This window comes from Apostichopus japonicus, chromosome 19 (assembly GCF_037975245.1).
Source record: "Apostichopus japonicus isolate 1M-3 chromosome 19, ASM3797524v1, whole genome shotgun sequence".
Classification (NCBI taxonomy): Eukaryota; Metazoa; Echinodermata; class Holothuroidea; order Aspidochirotida; family Stichopodidae; genus Apostichopus; species Apostichopus japonicus.
The window spans coordinates 7,780,001-7,797,957 of NC_092579.1; the positions used below are offsets into that span (position 1 = coordinate 7,780,001).

Sequence of the window (17,957 nt, forward strand, 5' to 3'; positions counted from 1 at the left end):
GCTTTCATCAGCTGCTGCCTGCTGATCGGTGCACGGACATGGCGGTAGATCACCAATGTTAGCAGATCGCAACCAGGAGGAACACATTGTGCTGTCAATCACGTTGTCGTCAGAACGTTTTGAGGTACCACCAATGCCCCCAGGATCATAGGCATCAACGGTCCCGCCTCCGGGAGATCCAACGAGTATATTACCATCGGATCCATAACAACACTGTTGTCTACTTCCTCCTGATCCTGATCGATAACACGACGAAGCTCCCGGGTGATAATATTCAAGAGATGGGTTTTCGTCAGGTTCAAAGCCTCCATAAGCTTCTGCCTGCTGATCGGTGCAAGGACATGGCGGTAGATCATCAACGTTAGTAGATTGCAACCAGGAGGAACACATTGTGCTGTCAATCAATTTCAAATGTACGCTGGATAGAAGGTGATACAGAAGCTTGTCATTTGATCGCAAGGTAATCACTGCCGACGATAGACCAAACGAACTAAGTCCATCCAAACTTTCCGTTGGTATTTCCGATGGCATGAAACTAAAAATACCTACGTTTTTAACCCTGCCTGAAATTTTAATATCATCTGACCAAATAAGTCCTTGGTCTTGACCGATTCCTTCAATGGCGACTTGAATTGAAATAGCAACGTATTTCACTTCAAACAGGTTGGTTGGATCCCAATCAATGATAATTTCTTTTTCTTTTGTAAAATCAATGTTACCTTCAATTTCATCTGATTGCAAAACATTGACTGTAGCAGGAAGGACATCTTGGGGAAGAATGTAAACATTTCCCCTGAAAGGAAAAGTTTCTTTGTTGTCAACGGACACGTCCACGGTAACGTATGATAGCTGTTGAAACCTCGGAGTAGTGCAAATAATAGTGTAGGCATCAATTACATAACCGCGTACTTCAATCTCTCTGTTATCTTCATTGAATCGGCAAAATACATTTGTAGTATGTACTTCATTACTTTCAAGACATGGAAGCGTGACAGTGAGTTGTTCTCCGCCAACCTCTCGCAAAAAGAAGGGTTCAATGTTTAGGAGGCGTTCGTCATTTGGAAGGAAGAGTCCAGCTGAATAGCCATAAGTCTCGGCTTGTTCATATCCATAAACTACAACAGAAAACGGAGATCCATCGATGTACGAGCTTTGTTCTACGAAAAAGACCCCTTCTCCCTTTGGAACCTCTACCGTATATACATCATATGGTGTACCGGCTATGCTATGATGGATATGACTGCTATCTTGTAAAATAGGTTCACCGTTCACAAGAATGGTCTCCGACTCATTAGATTTGACTATTATATTGAGAAAATTAAAGAATCCTTCACTGTCTCCGCCAGATTTTGGAGGAGTAGAAAATCCAAAGATGTAGCTGAATTGTTCTTCAGAAGGAACCTGAATGATTGAAGGGTCAACAATATTTTGGTTAATTGTTCTTAAAAGCTGCAAGACAGAAATTGGCTGATTTGAGGTGATGACCCCACTCCCATGAAGCTCGCCTTGCCAAAATTCCCCGACTTGCATTGTTACCGGTTCGATACCGGGAATGGTTACTTCTGAATTTTCGTAATAGGTGTGAATAACATACACTGATCGGTCATCAGCGGATCCTGTTGCAGTGTAAATATATGAGCTACTCCAGCTTTCCACCGGTACCACTTGCTCCGAAAGCGTATCACAATTTGATCCCTGCGTAGATGCACATATGTGACCAGTAAAGAGTGCAAGTGGCTTATCGCTTTCAATTACACTGCCCCCAATATATTCGGCATTGGAATCGCTCACTAGTTGTATTACTTCATGTTCGTGGATCGTCAGTTGAATCGTTTCGCCACTCAGGTAAGAGGTGTCACCGATAGTGACTCCTGCGGTAAGGACGATCCTTACGGCAGTTTCATCTTCCACGCCTACAATAGCAAAGAGACTCGGCCAGATATTGTTACTATCATGGCTCATTGCTACGTAAGATAGTCCAAGATTGTTCACTGGAATAGCCAAGAAAGCATCAGTTGTGAACGGCGCGTAGTTAAGACCGTAAACAGACACATCGCTGGTAGCAATCACTTCAATGACTTTGTCACTATGTTCTGAGGTTACACCTAGTAGTAATTCGGTCGGAATATTGATTCGCTTCGAGCTTCTCGCATCCAGAACAAATGTTGTTAGGTACGGCCCATCAATGCCAGAATACTTGCTGCTTATCGTGACTGATGTTGATTGATCGCTGAATGCAACAACGATCAGAGAGAGTTCAGTCGTTAATGGGCTGTTATCATAGTTGCCTGTAAATGCTATCACAAAATGGCGTCCTCGGGTGATACCAGCACAAATGGCTGCATTCCCATCAACTTGGAAGACTAGGTTGACAAGAATGAATATGATAATGACAAGTCTGTTCGCCATTCTTGCTGTAAACGAGAAAGAATAAACCGTGTTTAGTCTGGCGTGTACTGATACATTAAAACAATTCTCATAAAAGACAGTACGATTTGCTTTGCAAAAATATCCGAACGATGTGTGGCCCATACAACGTTAAGGTAATTTAGAGGCTAATTGACAGCCCCTCAGAATTATTCTTGCAATAGCAGTTCTTTAATTTACACGTACAATGTTATTTTTCTTTTAATTTTATAAGGTAGAATACCGGCAGCAAGGACGCCTGCGTTAAGAATAGTGTAAAAAACAGTGCGATGTACCTTGAAGCCATTTATTCACGTCGTTATTTTCTGTTAATTGACAGCAGTTCTAATGCAAAATTTTCATCTTTTATTGGGATGTTTTTCTACCTTTGTACTTATATGTTATTGATTGTAAGCCCACCATGGCCTGTAAAGGATAAGGGATACCGCAAGTGGTAATTCTGAAACCTTAATTGAATTCTAAATCACAACTTTCCCTCGTTTGAAGTTCGATAGAAGATAGATAGCAAATCCCCAAAGCAGCACAGCAGATATGGTGTCTGGCATCATCGTTTTTAGCAATATATATATATATATATATATATATATATATATATATATATATACATACATATATATATATATATATATATATATATATATATATATATATATATATATATATATATATATATATATATATATATATATATATATATATATATATAATATAACGAAAATCCACGTTTACTCCAAAAGAAAATATTATTATTAGAGAAAACCAGAGAAATAAGATATGACTCATAATTGACAAATAAGGAGTAAGTTTTAGAAAATATATTGGAATTTTCGGTCCCCCTGGGACCTTCGTCAGCAATACTTGGCAGTCGAATGAGAAGTACAAAATGTGACACAATGAAAGTATGACGCTAGATAAGTGTAAGTTGCAATGATGGAATTAAAACCAAATAAACCATGACTATACAGGAAGCGGATTAAGGAGCAAAGAACGGATTACATATGCTTGTAGAACTGGTAGTTGTTAAGGGGTCCCAAGTCTTTGTTGAGGCCGGTGATGTGAGACTTAATACGAAAGATCCAATCGATTTCTTTACGTTTACGTTCAGTAGTTGATTTGAAGTTCGAGGCAATTAAAATACATTTTAGGTTTTTTAGAGAATGACCATGAAGATTGAAATGTTCGGACACTGGGAATCCTGCAAAATTATCACGAACAGATTTTTTGTGATTATTAAAACGTAAGCGGAATCGGGAGCCTGTTTCACCTACATAATTGCCCTCTTTGCAAAGTACACAATAGAAAATGTAAATAACATTAATAGAATCACAAGAGAGGGAAGGGGGTCTAAGACTAAAGTCAACATTGGGAATCTTGACCACGGTGCCTGGGGTAATATGGGGGCATATTTGGCATCTAGGTTTACCGCAAGGAAAATTGCCTGCGGAGGTGGAAACTGAGCGGGGGAGTCTGGGGGAAGTGAGAAGAAATTTAAGGTTGGGGGGTTGACGAAATGCTAGCATGGGGGGTACCTTAAACGATTCTCCTACAGACTGATCGTCTTGAAATACAGCAAAATCCTGTTTGATGGAGCGAATGAAAGATTTGATGAGGGGGTTGTAACTGGTAACGAACGGAATGCGTGTGTTGGGACTTTTAGACTTGTATTTTAATAAGTCCTTACGGCTCAACTTGTCGGCCCTGGAAATACCCTGTCTAATTAAGTGAAGGGGGTATCCGACGTTCAAGAAATAACCAGTTAATATGGATACCTGGTGTTTAAAATCACATGGGTTGGAGCAAATGCGTTTAAGTCTAAGGCATTGGCTGTAAACAATAGAACTCTTGAGATTATGTGGGTGAAAACTATTAAAGTGTAAATACATATGAATATCAGTGGGCTTATAATAGACTGAAGTGGTTAAGGAATTGCCATCCAACTTGACCAGAACATCTAGGAATGAAATTTGATGTTTGGAAACTTCGACAGAAAATTTAATGCTGTCATGAAAAGAATTAACATGATCAAAGAAAGACTTAAGAGATTCTTCACCATGTGGCCAGACAAAAAATATATCGTCAATATATCTATAATAATGTGATGGCTTAAGAGGAGAAGTGGATAGCATTTCCTGTTCTAATTCGTGCATAAATATGTTGGCGTAACAAGGTGCCATCTTAGTGCCCATAGCGGTACCATTGATTTGTAGATAATATTTCCCGTTAAAAGAGAAATAATTATTACTTAATATGAAACGTAAAATGGGACCAAGATCATATTAAGTAATAATTATTTCTCTTTTAACGGGAAATATTATCTACAAATCAATGGTACCGCTATGGGCACTAAGATGGCACCTTGTTACGCCAACATATTTATGCACGAATTAGAACAGGAAATGCTATCCACTTCTCCTCTTAAGCCATCACATTATTATAGATATATTGACGATATATTTTTTGTCTGGCCACATGGTGAAGAATCTCTTAAGTCTTTCTTTGATCATGTTAATTCTTTTCATGACAGCATTAAATTTTCTGTCGAAGTTTCCAAACATCAAATTTCATTCCTAGATGTTCTGGTCAAGTTGGATGGCAATTCCTTAACCACTTCAGTCTATTATAAGCCCACTGATATTCATATGTATTTACACTTTAATAGTTTTCACCCACATAATCTCAAGAGTTCTATTGTTTACAGCCAATGCCTTAGACTTAAACGCATTTGCTCCAACCCATGTGATTTTAAACACCAGGTATCCATATTAACTGGTTATTTCTTGAACGTCGGATACCCCCTTCACTTAATTAGACAGGGTATTTCCAGGGCCGACAAGTTGAGCCGTAAGGACTTATTAAAATACAAGTCTAAAAGTCCCAACACACGCATTCCGTTCGTTACCAGTTACAACCCCCTCATCAAATCTTTCATTCGCTCCATCAAACAGGATTTTGCTGTATTTCAAGACGATCAGTCTGTAGGAGAATCGTTTAAGGTACCCCCCATGCTAGCATTTCGTCAACCCCCCAACCTTAAATTTCTTCTCACTTCCCCCAGACTCCCCCGCTCAGTTTCCACCTCCGCAGGCAATTTTCCTTGCGGTAAACCTAGATGCCAAATATGCCCCCATATTACCCCAGGCACCGTGGTCAAGATTCCCAATGTTGACTTTAGTCTTAGACCCCCTTCCCTCTCTTGTGATTCTATTAATGTTATTTACATTTTCTATTGTGTACTTTGCAAAGAGGGCAATTATGTAGGTGAAACAGGCTCCCGATTCCGCTTACGTTTTAATAATCACAAAAAATCTGTTCGTGATAATTTTGCAGGATTCCCAGTGTCCGAACATTTCAATCTTCATGGTCATTCTCTAAAAAACCTAAAATGTATTTTAATTGCCTCGAACTTCAAATCAACTACTGAACGTAAACGTAAAGAAATCGATTGGATCTTTCGTATTAAGTCTCACATCACCGGCCTCAACAAAGACTTGGGACCCCTTAACAACTACCAGTTCTACAAGCATATGTAATCCGTTCTTTGCTCCTTAATCCGCTTCCTGTATAGTCATGGTTTATTTGGTTTTAATTCCATCATTGCAACTTACACTTATCTAGCGTCATACTTTCATTGTGTCACATTTTGTACTTCTCATTCGACTGCCAAGTATTGCTGACGAAGGTCCCAGGGGGACCGAAAATTCCAATATATTTTCTAAAACTTACTCCTTATTTGTCAATTATGAGTCATATCTTATTTCTCTGGTTTTCTCTAATAATAATATATATATATATATATATACTGCCGATTCAACAATATAAAATGCCGATTCATCACCTTTAGTTTAGTTTACGTCCGGTTATTTTACAAAACGGGTATTGAACGATTAACAAAGTCGATGAATGCACAATGCTAAACATATCTCATTTTGAAGCCTTAATACACTATTACATTGTACAAGCGGCGTACCACAGTAATATTAGGTCAATATTTCACCTCTAATTTACGTTTTTCTAACAGCCTAAAGGGGTTACCACAAACCTGCACGCCGTTGCTGTTAAGAGAGAGAGAGTGCATGAACCTGCTTAGCCTTTCCTTTCTGAATCATTTAAAGTTCACGAGAAAGCAAAATCGATAGAAATTAGCAACCGCCATGTTGTAAATGACTGAGCCTACTTGGTTTTCCTTCCGCCATGGACGGCGGTGTTAGTGAATCTACACGACAGTCAATGCTTAGCAAAGAACAACTGAAATCGCTTGGTTACAGTGTACTGATACTGTGTCACAACTTAATTGCTAACAATATGCACATGCTAGTCATAAACATAACCCTTGTCACATGTGTATGTGAAAACATAACATTTTGAAGCCCTATCATACATTTCATTACAGACACGACGTAGTCGATCTCTCGATGGCTCGTTTTTGTTACTATTGTATAGGGATTGATCACACAACCATTACGATTTAGTTTACATCCAAACTTAAATTCGCATTCGCTGAGGTCGAGCGAATGAAAAACTACAAAAAAAAAACACAAAACAAACATCCAAACAAACAAACAAACCATAAAGCAAATGAGAAACTCATCAAGAAATCTAGGAAAGAAACAAGTAAGAATCCGATTAATGTTTGAAATCAATACAATAACAAAGATGGGGACAAATTTGTTTACTGGAAAAGATTGTTTAGGCCATCGAGATTGAACGCATAGGCCTAATGGGTTTTTTCTTCATTTGTTCACTGTAGCATATAACCTTCTCCCTAGTTACAATCTGTAACAACATTAATTTAATATAAATAGTTTTGCCTCTCATTTGTTTACGTTTATGACTGCATTCAGATAATGATGAATGTGAAACATCAGAAGTTTATATAATGGATACTATACACTAATTTTCGATTGCAAGCTTACCTGAGATGTGAACACGATAGGATTGGTAGACAGTTTCCTTTTCACCGATGTTGTACCTTAGACAACCTGATGTGCGTGATAGTTTTCGTCAGCTCAAAAAGACAGTTGGGCGTAATAAAGAAAGGACTGGCATTTGCACAGTACTCCTAGATGCATCAGCTTATGTATCACACTCGAACTATTTTAATGTCACACTTGGTTTGCTTGTCTCGCTGTTGCGAAAGACTCGAAGAGTATGCCCCTGGTTCTTCGACAATGATGGCACCAGGCCAAGATAACCAACAATTTAAGCATACCCTGGGTATCAAAAAAATATATTTGCAAAGTGATCCACTCTCATTATTAGCCTCCTACGAATTGGAACTGATTATATGAACATGAAGAGGGTGCATAGACAAACATGGGACAGATGTATCTATCTTATAGTTGCTGGTATAGGTGTATCAATGTTTGTATTTACAGTGTGCATATTTGAGACGTATGTTGTTTCATGTGAGTAACATTAACATGATCAATTTTTGGAATTGATTGAGCTGAGACATTTAACATAATATCTAAAATTCACTCATCCCCTTGAGATCTATCATATCAACGTCCGAGTTAAATGCACCGAGCCGTCTACATGTGACGAGAACTGCAACTAACAAGGATAAAAAAGCGGCAGTTATTTGAAAATTTCGCTGTGACGGAATCAGTTTTGCTGGACATTATTACGCGCACTTAGATGCATGCTATATTCATTTTAATTTTGCGAACGTCATCGTGTGCATTACTTTGTGTGCTAAGTGAGCAAGATACTGATAAGACTTGGATAAGCTCAAACAAGCACTGATGATTATAAGAGGCAGTTAAGAAATTGGTTAATGAACGTACTGCGGAGTATATTATTTGATTTCATTCATCGTCAGTATAGAGTATTAAAGTTCACCCCGTTCATTCACTTATCTTGCATTGGAACTACCCCTTGTTAGATAAAATAACCGATTTAAATTTATGTACCATAATCATGTAAAGGGAATAAAGAAATAATTCATTGGTATATCAGTAATATTTTTATTTAGCTTTTTCGCCTTTTCTAGGAGTACAAAGTTTGTTGCAATTAAGATGTTGTTCGAACCTTCCGCACCGAATTTATGCAATTCTTTCTCATTTCGCGACTATTCTGTTGTCTGGTACTGTCAGATCACATTTTAAAGTAGTGGACTGCATGAACAGTGTGAAGTTAGAAACTATTTCTTATTGATGTCCAGTACGTCTGTTATGATGCTCCACCTTAATTTAATTTGATAATAGCATTCTAATATGGGTAGAATATAGATATAAATAAACACTTTCACTTTGCGTGTTATGGTACACCTCACATGGTGATAGTGCAACTGCTACTCGTACATTGAAACATACTAATATGTGTAATTAAAGTATGTTGTGGCGAGTTAAAAGTATATAAAATATCAAATGCGCATGTTCTCTAACTTTGGGTAAATCATGACTAGAACTGTTTGCTGAAAGTGTAACCTTTAATGTGATCTCGATATTCCCACTTGTAGTCAAACACTTATTAATTTCGTCAGGGTAAACTGCACAGCACATTTGTTTACAATATGGCAATTCTGACACAGATATAGAAGGGAGACTAAGTGACAGAAAGTTTAGTCTTTTTATGCAATAACACAAAAGAAAAGAAGTCTTTGAGAGTCAGTGATGAGTCTTTAATTATTTCGGTTCTTCTAAGGTATAATTGAGCTTTAAAATATGATAGATTTATGGAAAGTTCCTTTTACACTAAACTGATGAGACGAAGGCTCCTCAGTGGAAGCCTAAAGTTTAATGTTAATCCTTTGTTTTGGAAACTTCTAATAACTGACCTCTTTTGTTTTCATAGAGCACACTTGTATGAAATTCAATTTGTCTTTGAATGTGTGTTATATATTATACACATATTCTTTGAGAACATAAAAGTCGTAAGTTTTCTTATTGACTTTTGCGATGCATCTGCGTAATTGACTTCCAAAGTTAGACTAAGTAGTTCAGCCACTTAATGTATGAGTATTAGATGTTTAAAGGGACATCCAAAACATGAAAGAGGTACAGTATTACAACCAGCACTAACTATTATTGGCTTTTAAATGGTATACAATATATCAACACTATATAAAACTTAATTGTGTGCTTAAAATCATACCTTAAGTAAACCACGTAAACAAAAAACAAAATGGTTCTATGTTAAATTGTAAAATGGTTCCCCAAACAAAAACAAAACAAGGAAACAAATACAGAAACCTAAACATATTACAGTCACAGCTTACGATATTTGAACTTATAGTGCATATTTAGGTAAAAGTCTCACAAACCAGAGTTTTCTAACAGCTGAGAGAGACATATGTACTCATCATGTGATATTTTGCGTAATATATTTCTACCTCACGATAATTGCATGCCTCTTAATGTGATGGGCTATGTTTTGATATGATGCAGTTATAAGTTCATTTAAATGCACAACTCAATCGATAATTTCAAGATTCAGTTTACATATATAGGGGATTTCATAGTTTACTTTAGATTGTTATCGTTCAAAGTGACCGTAGTACCAAGATCAGCACACATACCTGTGAAAAATCACACCAGGAGAACAGAGAAAGAAATATAATGATACTGGATTTCATTTTATTCTTTGGTGACCTACACATAAGTATATTGCCTGTCTGAGTAATCATAAACCAACGTCATAATCATATCACATGTTTCTGCCATCATATTGTTGTTTGAGAAATTGGTTGGAAGATTTGTAAGTTGATGTTTATGATGTCTCAGTCTGATGTTGTCATAATATAGTCCGTGACATGATTTAAAGATAAGGTACCTGAAAACATACCCCCTTAATATTCCCCCCACCCCAGATGCCATTAAACTTATACCATAGGAGTAAGAGTATATATCTCCATGATGAGATTGAGGGGAAATATTTCAATTGTCTGTCTTGCGGATTACGCTATTGAACAACCCAAAATGCATTAACCAGAGCTGTTGTTCTTTGTGCACATACACGGATAAAAAAGAAGAAGGATAATGCAACTGTTACCGAATTTATATATAGATACACTAATATGTGAATAGTTGCTATAAAAGTCGAGTTGAAGTGAAAGTACTTGAATAATTGATACTGCATTTCTACCTATCTCTATTTTGTGGACGATGAGAGTGATCAACTAGTGACATGAAGGACATTTAATCATGATTATTAATTTTAGAGTTAGTCATACACATTTTGAGAGTAAGTTAAATGGTTATCTGGATCAAATGTTGCCATTTGTTGATTAACGTCAGATGTTTGTTTCTTCTCAGATCTTTGTTTATTAAAAAAACATGAAATAATTATAACAATGGTCAAAATTAATAAGCAAGAAAGGATCACAACCACGGCTATCATAACCGCTGTTTTTATTCCAGTTGACTCTTTGACCGTTGTACACGTCGGTAGGTCAGCTGACCATGTGCCATTCAATTGACATGTCAAAACCGATTGGCCAAATAAGATGAAGCCATCGTTGCAAGAAATATTCAATGCTGAACCAACAAGGTATGTATCGCCATTAACAACGCCATTTTCAACTGTTCCAGGTACATCACATCTAATAAGAATGCATTCTGGAAGCTGTTGAGACCAAGTGCCATTAGGCTGACAATGCAACTCTCCGTCACCGTAGCTTAAAAATGATACTTCATTGCATATTACCACCACAGTATAACCGACTAGATAAACGCTTCCATTTACGTATCCATTAACAACTTCTCCAGGGAAACCGCAGCTAACGATTTTAACCGACTGTTCCGTTATTGTTTCAAATTCGTGAACATCTTGCAAAGAATCATTTGCAAAACTTGTACTCCCGGTTGTGACGGCATCAAAGATACAAATAGTCGAATCTCCGCAAACCGATTTGATATCTTCGCTTACGTCAGTTGTATTCGGAAATTCCAAAGTAGGAACAAAGTTAACATCGCGGAACGAAAAAAAATCAGTAGGTGGCAGATAACTGAAAATCGAAGTATTTACATTTAACATCCATGAAAGTCCAAAATCGTAATGGATGATATCAATCGTCGAGTTTGGTGATAAGGTTGATCCATCTGGTAACATCAAGTCATCTTCGGGATGGTCGTTGAAGTTCCCTAACAAACCCTCTGTCTTTTCTTTAAATTCGTCTGGTAATTGTAAAATGAAAGACATCATCTCTGGTGTTATACGAATCAATAATGTCGCCCCTGTGCTAAGAGAAATCCTGACCTTTGACAAGTCTGGGTTAATCGCTAGCCTCATCCCAGGAAAGGTTTGTTCTCGGATAAGATGCCCTTCGAAGAACAAATCAATCTGAACCATATCCATCAAAATCATTAAGGAATCATCCAATTGTGACCTCTGAACTTGAATAACTGGAGAAAGATTGGACGAAAGAACAAATGCCGTATAGACACTTGCATTAGTACCAGGAAGAGCTTCCATTCTTGCTTGAAAAGTTAGATTATGTAAAGTAGATTTTAGAAGAAGAAATTCTCCTGCACCATTAAATGTAAATTCTTTTCCGTCGAGACTCAAAAAGTGAGGATCTCCAGTGCCGCGAGTTGGACGTGGAGGTTGGTACTGTGAACAATCATCTGAGGGGCGAAACTCGTAGTAAAAGCTACACAAGTGACTTTCTTGCTTACAGCAAGACAACCAAGGTAAGATGTCATACCAAAAATGCCAGATGGTACCAATGTGTAAAGCATAAGCATCAGCAGTTCCGCCCGCCGGAGGTCCCACTAAGATGTTTCCGTCACTCCCGTAACAACACTGCTGTCCAGAGCTACCTGATGTAACACTAGAACGAAAGCACAAAACGGCACCCTCGTGGACGAAAGTTAGATCCGACGAGTCATCTTCCTTGAAATTACCGTCAACGAATGCTTGATCATCGGTACAGGGACAAGATGGAACGTTGCTAAGTCCATCAGGCATAAAGTTAGCTAGCCGATTGTCAGACCATTCGTTACAAGATGTCGAACCAAGCACCTTCAAAAATCCACTAGAGAGATGATACAATATTGACTCTGATCGTGGTTTAACAATAAATACCGCTACAGACGTACCAAACGGGGCTATGTTTAAAGGGAAATTTTCATGCATTAAATTGAAACTGCCAGTATTTTCCACCTGTTTGATGTCGATGTCCAATGACCAGCCAAATCCTGGACTCCCAAAGTTCGGAAAACTTACCCTAACGGAAATATCTACCCATTCTACAGCGAAGAAGTCATCGGATATCCAATTAATAAAAATTGTTCCATTTTCGTTGAAATTGATGTAGCCAAACGTTTGCCCTGACTGTTCTACAACAACCTTTGGAGGGAGAACGTGCTGAGGGAGAACATGGATATTTCCTCTGAACAGGAATGTCCTTCCATCATCTACAGAAACATCAACTGTGACATAAGATATCAAATGAAACACTGGCGTGATGCAGACAATATTGTAGAGGTCAATAGGCGTCCCTGTTACTTCTTCCGTAGCTTCTGTGCTTGTGGTAAACCTACATTTTATGCTGTGAGTTTCAGCAACATTTTCTTCAAGACAAGGTAACGTCAGAGCCAGTTGTTCTCCTCCAACCTCTCTCACAAAATAAGGTTCGATGTTAAGGAGACGTTCATCAGTAGGAAGAAATAGTCCAGCCGAGTATCCATACGTCTCATCATCTTCGTAGCCATACACAATGACCGTAAACGCGGACGTGTTGTTTAAAGAACTCTGTTCTACGTAATACGTTCCTTCTCCTTTCGGGATCTCTAATGTATATACGACATAGTCTGTTTGTGGAATGTTGTGGTGGGTGACAGTGTCATCTGTTAGAATGATCTCTCCGTTCATTAGTATTGTCGAAGATTCGTTGGCTTTGACAACAATATTCAGGAAATTGAAGAAGCCGTCATCATCTCCACCGGATGAATAAGGTGTAGAAAATCCGAAAATGAAACTATATTGGTCTTTGGCAGGAACCTGAATAATAGATGGATCCACTATTACCTGGTTTATTGTTCTCAGCAGTTGAAGAACAGAGATAGGTTTATTTGACTTAATTATCCCACTTCCAACTAGTTCGCCCTGCCAGAATTGCCCAGTTTGTAAAGTAATTTCTCCCACAGTCGGGACGCTTACCACTGTATCGCTATAATGAACGTGAATGGTGTAAACTGACCTATCGTTGGGCGTCCCTGTTGCTGTGTAAATGTATTGTGTACCCCAACTCTCTACTGGAACAAGTTGCTCCGAAAGGGTGTCACAGTAAGATCCTGGAGTTGATGCACACAAATGACCTGTGAATACGGCTATTGGGTTGTCACTTTCAATCGTACTACCTCCAATATATTCAGCGTTTGAATCTGCAACGAGCTGCACTACTTCATACCTGTTGATATTAATCTCTAAAGAATCTCCTCCTTGATAAGAAACACCATCAAGGGTTACTCCAGCAGTGAGAACGATACTTACCGAAGTATCATCCTCTACACCAACAATAGCAAAAAGGGAAGAATCATCGTTGTCACCATCATTTTGATAACTCATTGCCACGTGCGAAACGCCAAGGTTATCCACAGGGATGCCCAAAAATGCATCGGTTGTGAATGGAGCATAATTAAGGCCATAGATAGATACATCACTGTCAGCATCAACAGCGATAACTCTGTTGCTGCGTTCTGATGACATACCAAGCAATAATTCGGAGGGAAGAGTTGCTCGAAGAGATCCCCTTGCTTCAATCTCAAACGTTTTCTCATACGGAAGTTGGTTGATAAGGTATCGGCTGCTTATAGTAACAGTCGTTAATTGGTCACTAAATGCTACCACGATCAGCGACAGTTCTGTTACATCATAATTTGATACATGGTTACCTGTAAATGCCAATACAAAATGGCGTCCCCGTGTAATACCTGAACACGATCCATCTCCTGTTGCAACTTGCACTTGAGCCACTATGAAAGCAGCTGCTAATGCGACCCACATCACTGTTTCCTGACAGAGAAAGAAAAGGAAATTGTGTATTTTTTTCCTCAAAATTCGTTCATCATTATCTTTTTATTATCATATATAGTTATACTACCGAAACTGCTTCGGTGGAATCTTTTGGAGGTAATGTATGCAATAGTAGTCTATGATGTCAATGAAATCATGCTTTTAGTGCTAATGCGGTACATGTCGGCAAAATGTGGTGCAACCCAACATTAATTAAAACCATTTCAAAACTTGCAACATCGACCTCTCAGACTTCGTATACCAACAAGCCTAGTGTATATTCGACATGCTTTCCAATAATTGGAATTTCTTTGAAATACTTCAGTCATTTTGGTTCAATAGTACTGGTTTAAATTAAGGCAGTAATATACTTCATTCTCTTCATCTTGTTCCACCATAATAACCTGGACAATCTGCTACAAATTTACAACAAACGATCTTTCTGCTGCACACAATATATAGCAAATACACATGGAAATGATTACTAAACGACTACTGCTATATGATGTTTGGTAAAATGCCCTAAAGTAGTAGAATTAGCTCAGCTACTAATCGCAGAAGCATTCAGAATATTCTGAAATTCATTTTGTAAATATTTATAGGCTCTGAGATTTAACCAGAATTGTTGCACGTCTCTTTATGTTTTCTTCTTGCTTTTCTCTTCCGGTTTGCTTGTCTCGTTTGGACTGTATAACTTCGTAAACAACCTAATTGTTTGCTGTTTGTATCCATAATATACTGCACTGAGTATAGTAGAAATATATTACATAACCGGTTTGTAGTTACAAAAGTCTTTGTAAAGAACTGCTGTAATATCACCAATCTTTGTCATCAAGAATTCATCACGAAAACGCCAAAACTGAAATAATATTTAGACAAGCAGCATCGATTACTTTATCTAAAATTAATAACGAAAGTACCCCTGAGCAGAAGTGGTATCAATGGAAAGGTTGACTTTTTACTTTACCGATGTTCTACAATGCTAAAATACGGTCTTTCCTATGCTCAAGAGCTGGACGTTGTTTGATTATAGATCGAATCTCATTTGAACGAGAATGTAAAATTAGCGACGAGACGCAGAGAGCCAATTTATTGCCGTAAACAACATCTACTTACATCTAAGAAGCCCAGTGTTGACTTTATTTTGGGAAAACTAACCAGCAGATTTACTTTCTCGAGGACATCTGTCATGTTGAAATAAACTTTGTTTTGTACGAAACATCATATACTTGGGTACATCTCATCGAACGTTTTAAGCAATTTTAAAATGCCACAATGTTTTTATGAGGAATTTTTGTGGATATATTTACATAATATATATATATATATATATATATATATATATATATATATATATGTATATATATATATATATATATATATATATATATATATATATATATATATATATATATATATGCAGATTTTTCAAAGGCAAACTGTAATGTAACTGTAATGTCCTTAAATATAAGTCAAACCTATGAATGTTGGTGACAACCGCGCCAGAATTCCTATGTCATCAGATACGGTTAAACAGCTGATTTTTTTAGTAATTTGATACATAGATGTCTCTGTCAGAAGATGCTTACAGTCGCAGGAAAGTCGGTTGTTTTCAAAACAAAAACCAACCAAGACTTTGCCTACGTAAAATGTGTACTGTAGTTTATGAGCGTTCTTCCAATTACGAATCTGCTGATACTAATTGTTTATGTTTGGAAGAAAGTGAAACGCTCCTAGACTTTGCATGGAGATTTTGTTTGAATCTGGCCGGACGTGGAATATTGTTATAAAAGCACCTTGACCATGACCACCCATTCCACTCTCTGTCGGGGCAAAAAATATTTTAGATTTATTCGGGAAATTTTAGACCACTCCTTGCGTTTACATCTAATGAAAAACCTACTTTATAGTCCAATAATTTGACTTATAAACAGTTGCTAGCTGTTCTTTTCTCTGGGGGATGACCGTTACATCCCCTTTCATTGAATTCGGCCGCAAAAACGATAGGGCTACATCGCCTCCTTTATCAAAGTCTGCATTTGCATCAGTCTCTGTCTCTTCCATATAAAGGTTCCTGCACACACCGTACTCAAACCAGTCGAAGCATTTAAGAACCCCCGTCCCATCTTTGAAATCCTGTGCACGGCACTTGAGTACATAGTAGTATCATTCTAATTTTTCCATTTCGGAAAACGATCCTTCACTCTAATCATGTCTTTGCAACAAAATTGCATATATATTGAAGCTTTATCCCGCTTTCTGCTAGAGTCTAGTAAATTAAATATAGAATTGCAAAGAAAAGAAAGAATTGATTTGAAAGCTTGGTATAAGTTACTTACGTGCATTTTATGTGCCTGAAACTTAATCTAACTTCCTCGTCGTTTCCAAAAGTCATGCAAACACATGTCCAGTAGAGATGAATAATGATGACCTTCAGCTACTGCAGTCTATATTCATACGATATCTTATCTCAGAGTAAAAGATATAAATATTTATCTCACTATAAAATCATTAAACAAGTAACCTTTACACATGTATCAGTTCTAAAGTCCAGTCTACCAAGTTCGTTTTTTTTTACATTACCCCGAATGGGTTCGAGTTACATTATGTGGATGGAGATTTTTAGTAGCACTTTTCACTTTACTGAAGTAAGTTTCAACTCTCCCCAAACACTCAGATAAAGTAATATATATCAAGAACAACTGGATGGTTGAAAATGTTCATTTTTATACATCATTAATATATCATATTCACTTGGGCCCATGGCTAATCATTTACATGCTTTCTGGCACATCAATCTGTCAATCACAAAATATGATAGATTCCAATTGGTTGTCTATTTGTTTACTTGACTAAATTTATAACTGGATAGACAAACTTGGAAGATTGCCAAAGTTAACTTAAAGTAAAGCTGTAATGGCCTGGTAATTTTACCACAGAAGAAATACGCGACATACTTGCTTACGACAAACGATCCAACTGAAACCATCCTCCTTGCGTTAATGCATCCTGATTCAATTCCTGGTGAGCTTTTTGAACTCTAACCGCTTGTCAAGTTTAATTCGAACAGCCAGGCTAAATATTAACTGCGGTATAATAAATATGGGACTTTTAACTTTGATCTTATTTTAATGTACCGGATTGCTATAGAAATACTGAAGTGTTGTTAGAAATCTTTCAAATTCGTCGTGGAGTAGGCTGCTTTTTCTGCAACTATCAAGCTATATCAAATTGTCAAAATAGAATCCCCCATTTCCCTATTGTAGCCTATCATCATACCTGTAGTTCACCATCCCAATAACACAGGTGCCTTTTGGGGCATATCATTAAAAGTCAGGAACGTACGCAAGAGGGTGGTGTAGGGGCGGGGAAGCGGGGGGGGGGGGTAGGTTGCCACTTGTGCATACGCATCTTCAGAACGGTGTTCAGTCGATATCTTCAGTAAACGTGTCACCCACTTCATACTTACAGGGCCTGATCATAATACCCCAAGTGAAGTCGGTATATGTTTGTTGAAAACTATAGGATTTATTGATATCTGTGTCAACACGACCTTACATCTTATGGTCTAT

General features: G+C 37.6%; 2 protein-coding genes across 2 annotated transcripts in view; both read right to left on the minus strand.

Annotated features, from left to right (window-relative positions):
• Positions 1–7,583, minus strand: part of LOC139960247 (uncharacterized) — a 9,473-nt gene extending 1,890 nt beyond the window's left edge. Inside the window, exons 1-2 of the mRNA XM_071958451.1 lie at positions 7,341–7,583; positions 1–2,414 (exon numbers count right to left, since the gene is read on the minus strand). The exon at positions 1–2,414 is cut by the window's left edge and continues 1,890 nt beyond it. Coding sequence (XP_071814552.1) covers positions 1–2,409 — 2,409 coding nt within the window. The 5' untranslated portion in view covers positions 2,410–2,414; positions 7,341–7,583. The remainder of the gene's footprint in view (positions 2,415–7,340) is intronic.
• Positions 7,584–9,035: 1,452 nt separating this feature from the next.
• LOC139960238 (sushi domain-containing protein 2-like) lies at positions 9,036–16,874 on the minus strand. Its single transcript, XM_071958437.1, has 2 exons — positions 16,725–16,874; positions 9,036–14,385 (listed from the first exon to the last, which is right to left on the minus strand). Exons 1-2 carry the CDS (start codon positions 16,728–16,730, stop codon positions 10,591–10,593), a joined length of 3,801 nt encoding a protein of 1,266 aa, XP_071814538.1. The 5' UTR covers positions 16,731–16,874; the 3' UTR covers positions 9,036–10,590.
• Positions 16,875–17,957: the final 1,083 nt, after the last annotated feature.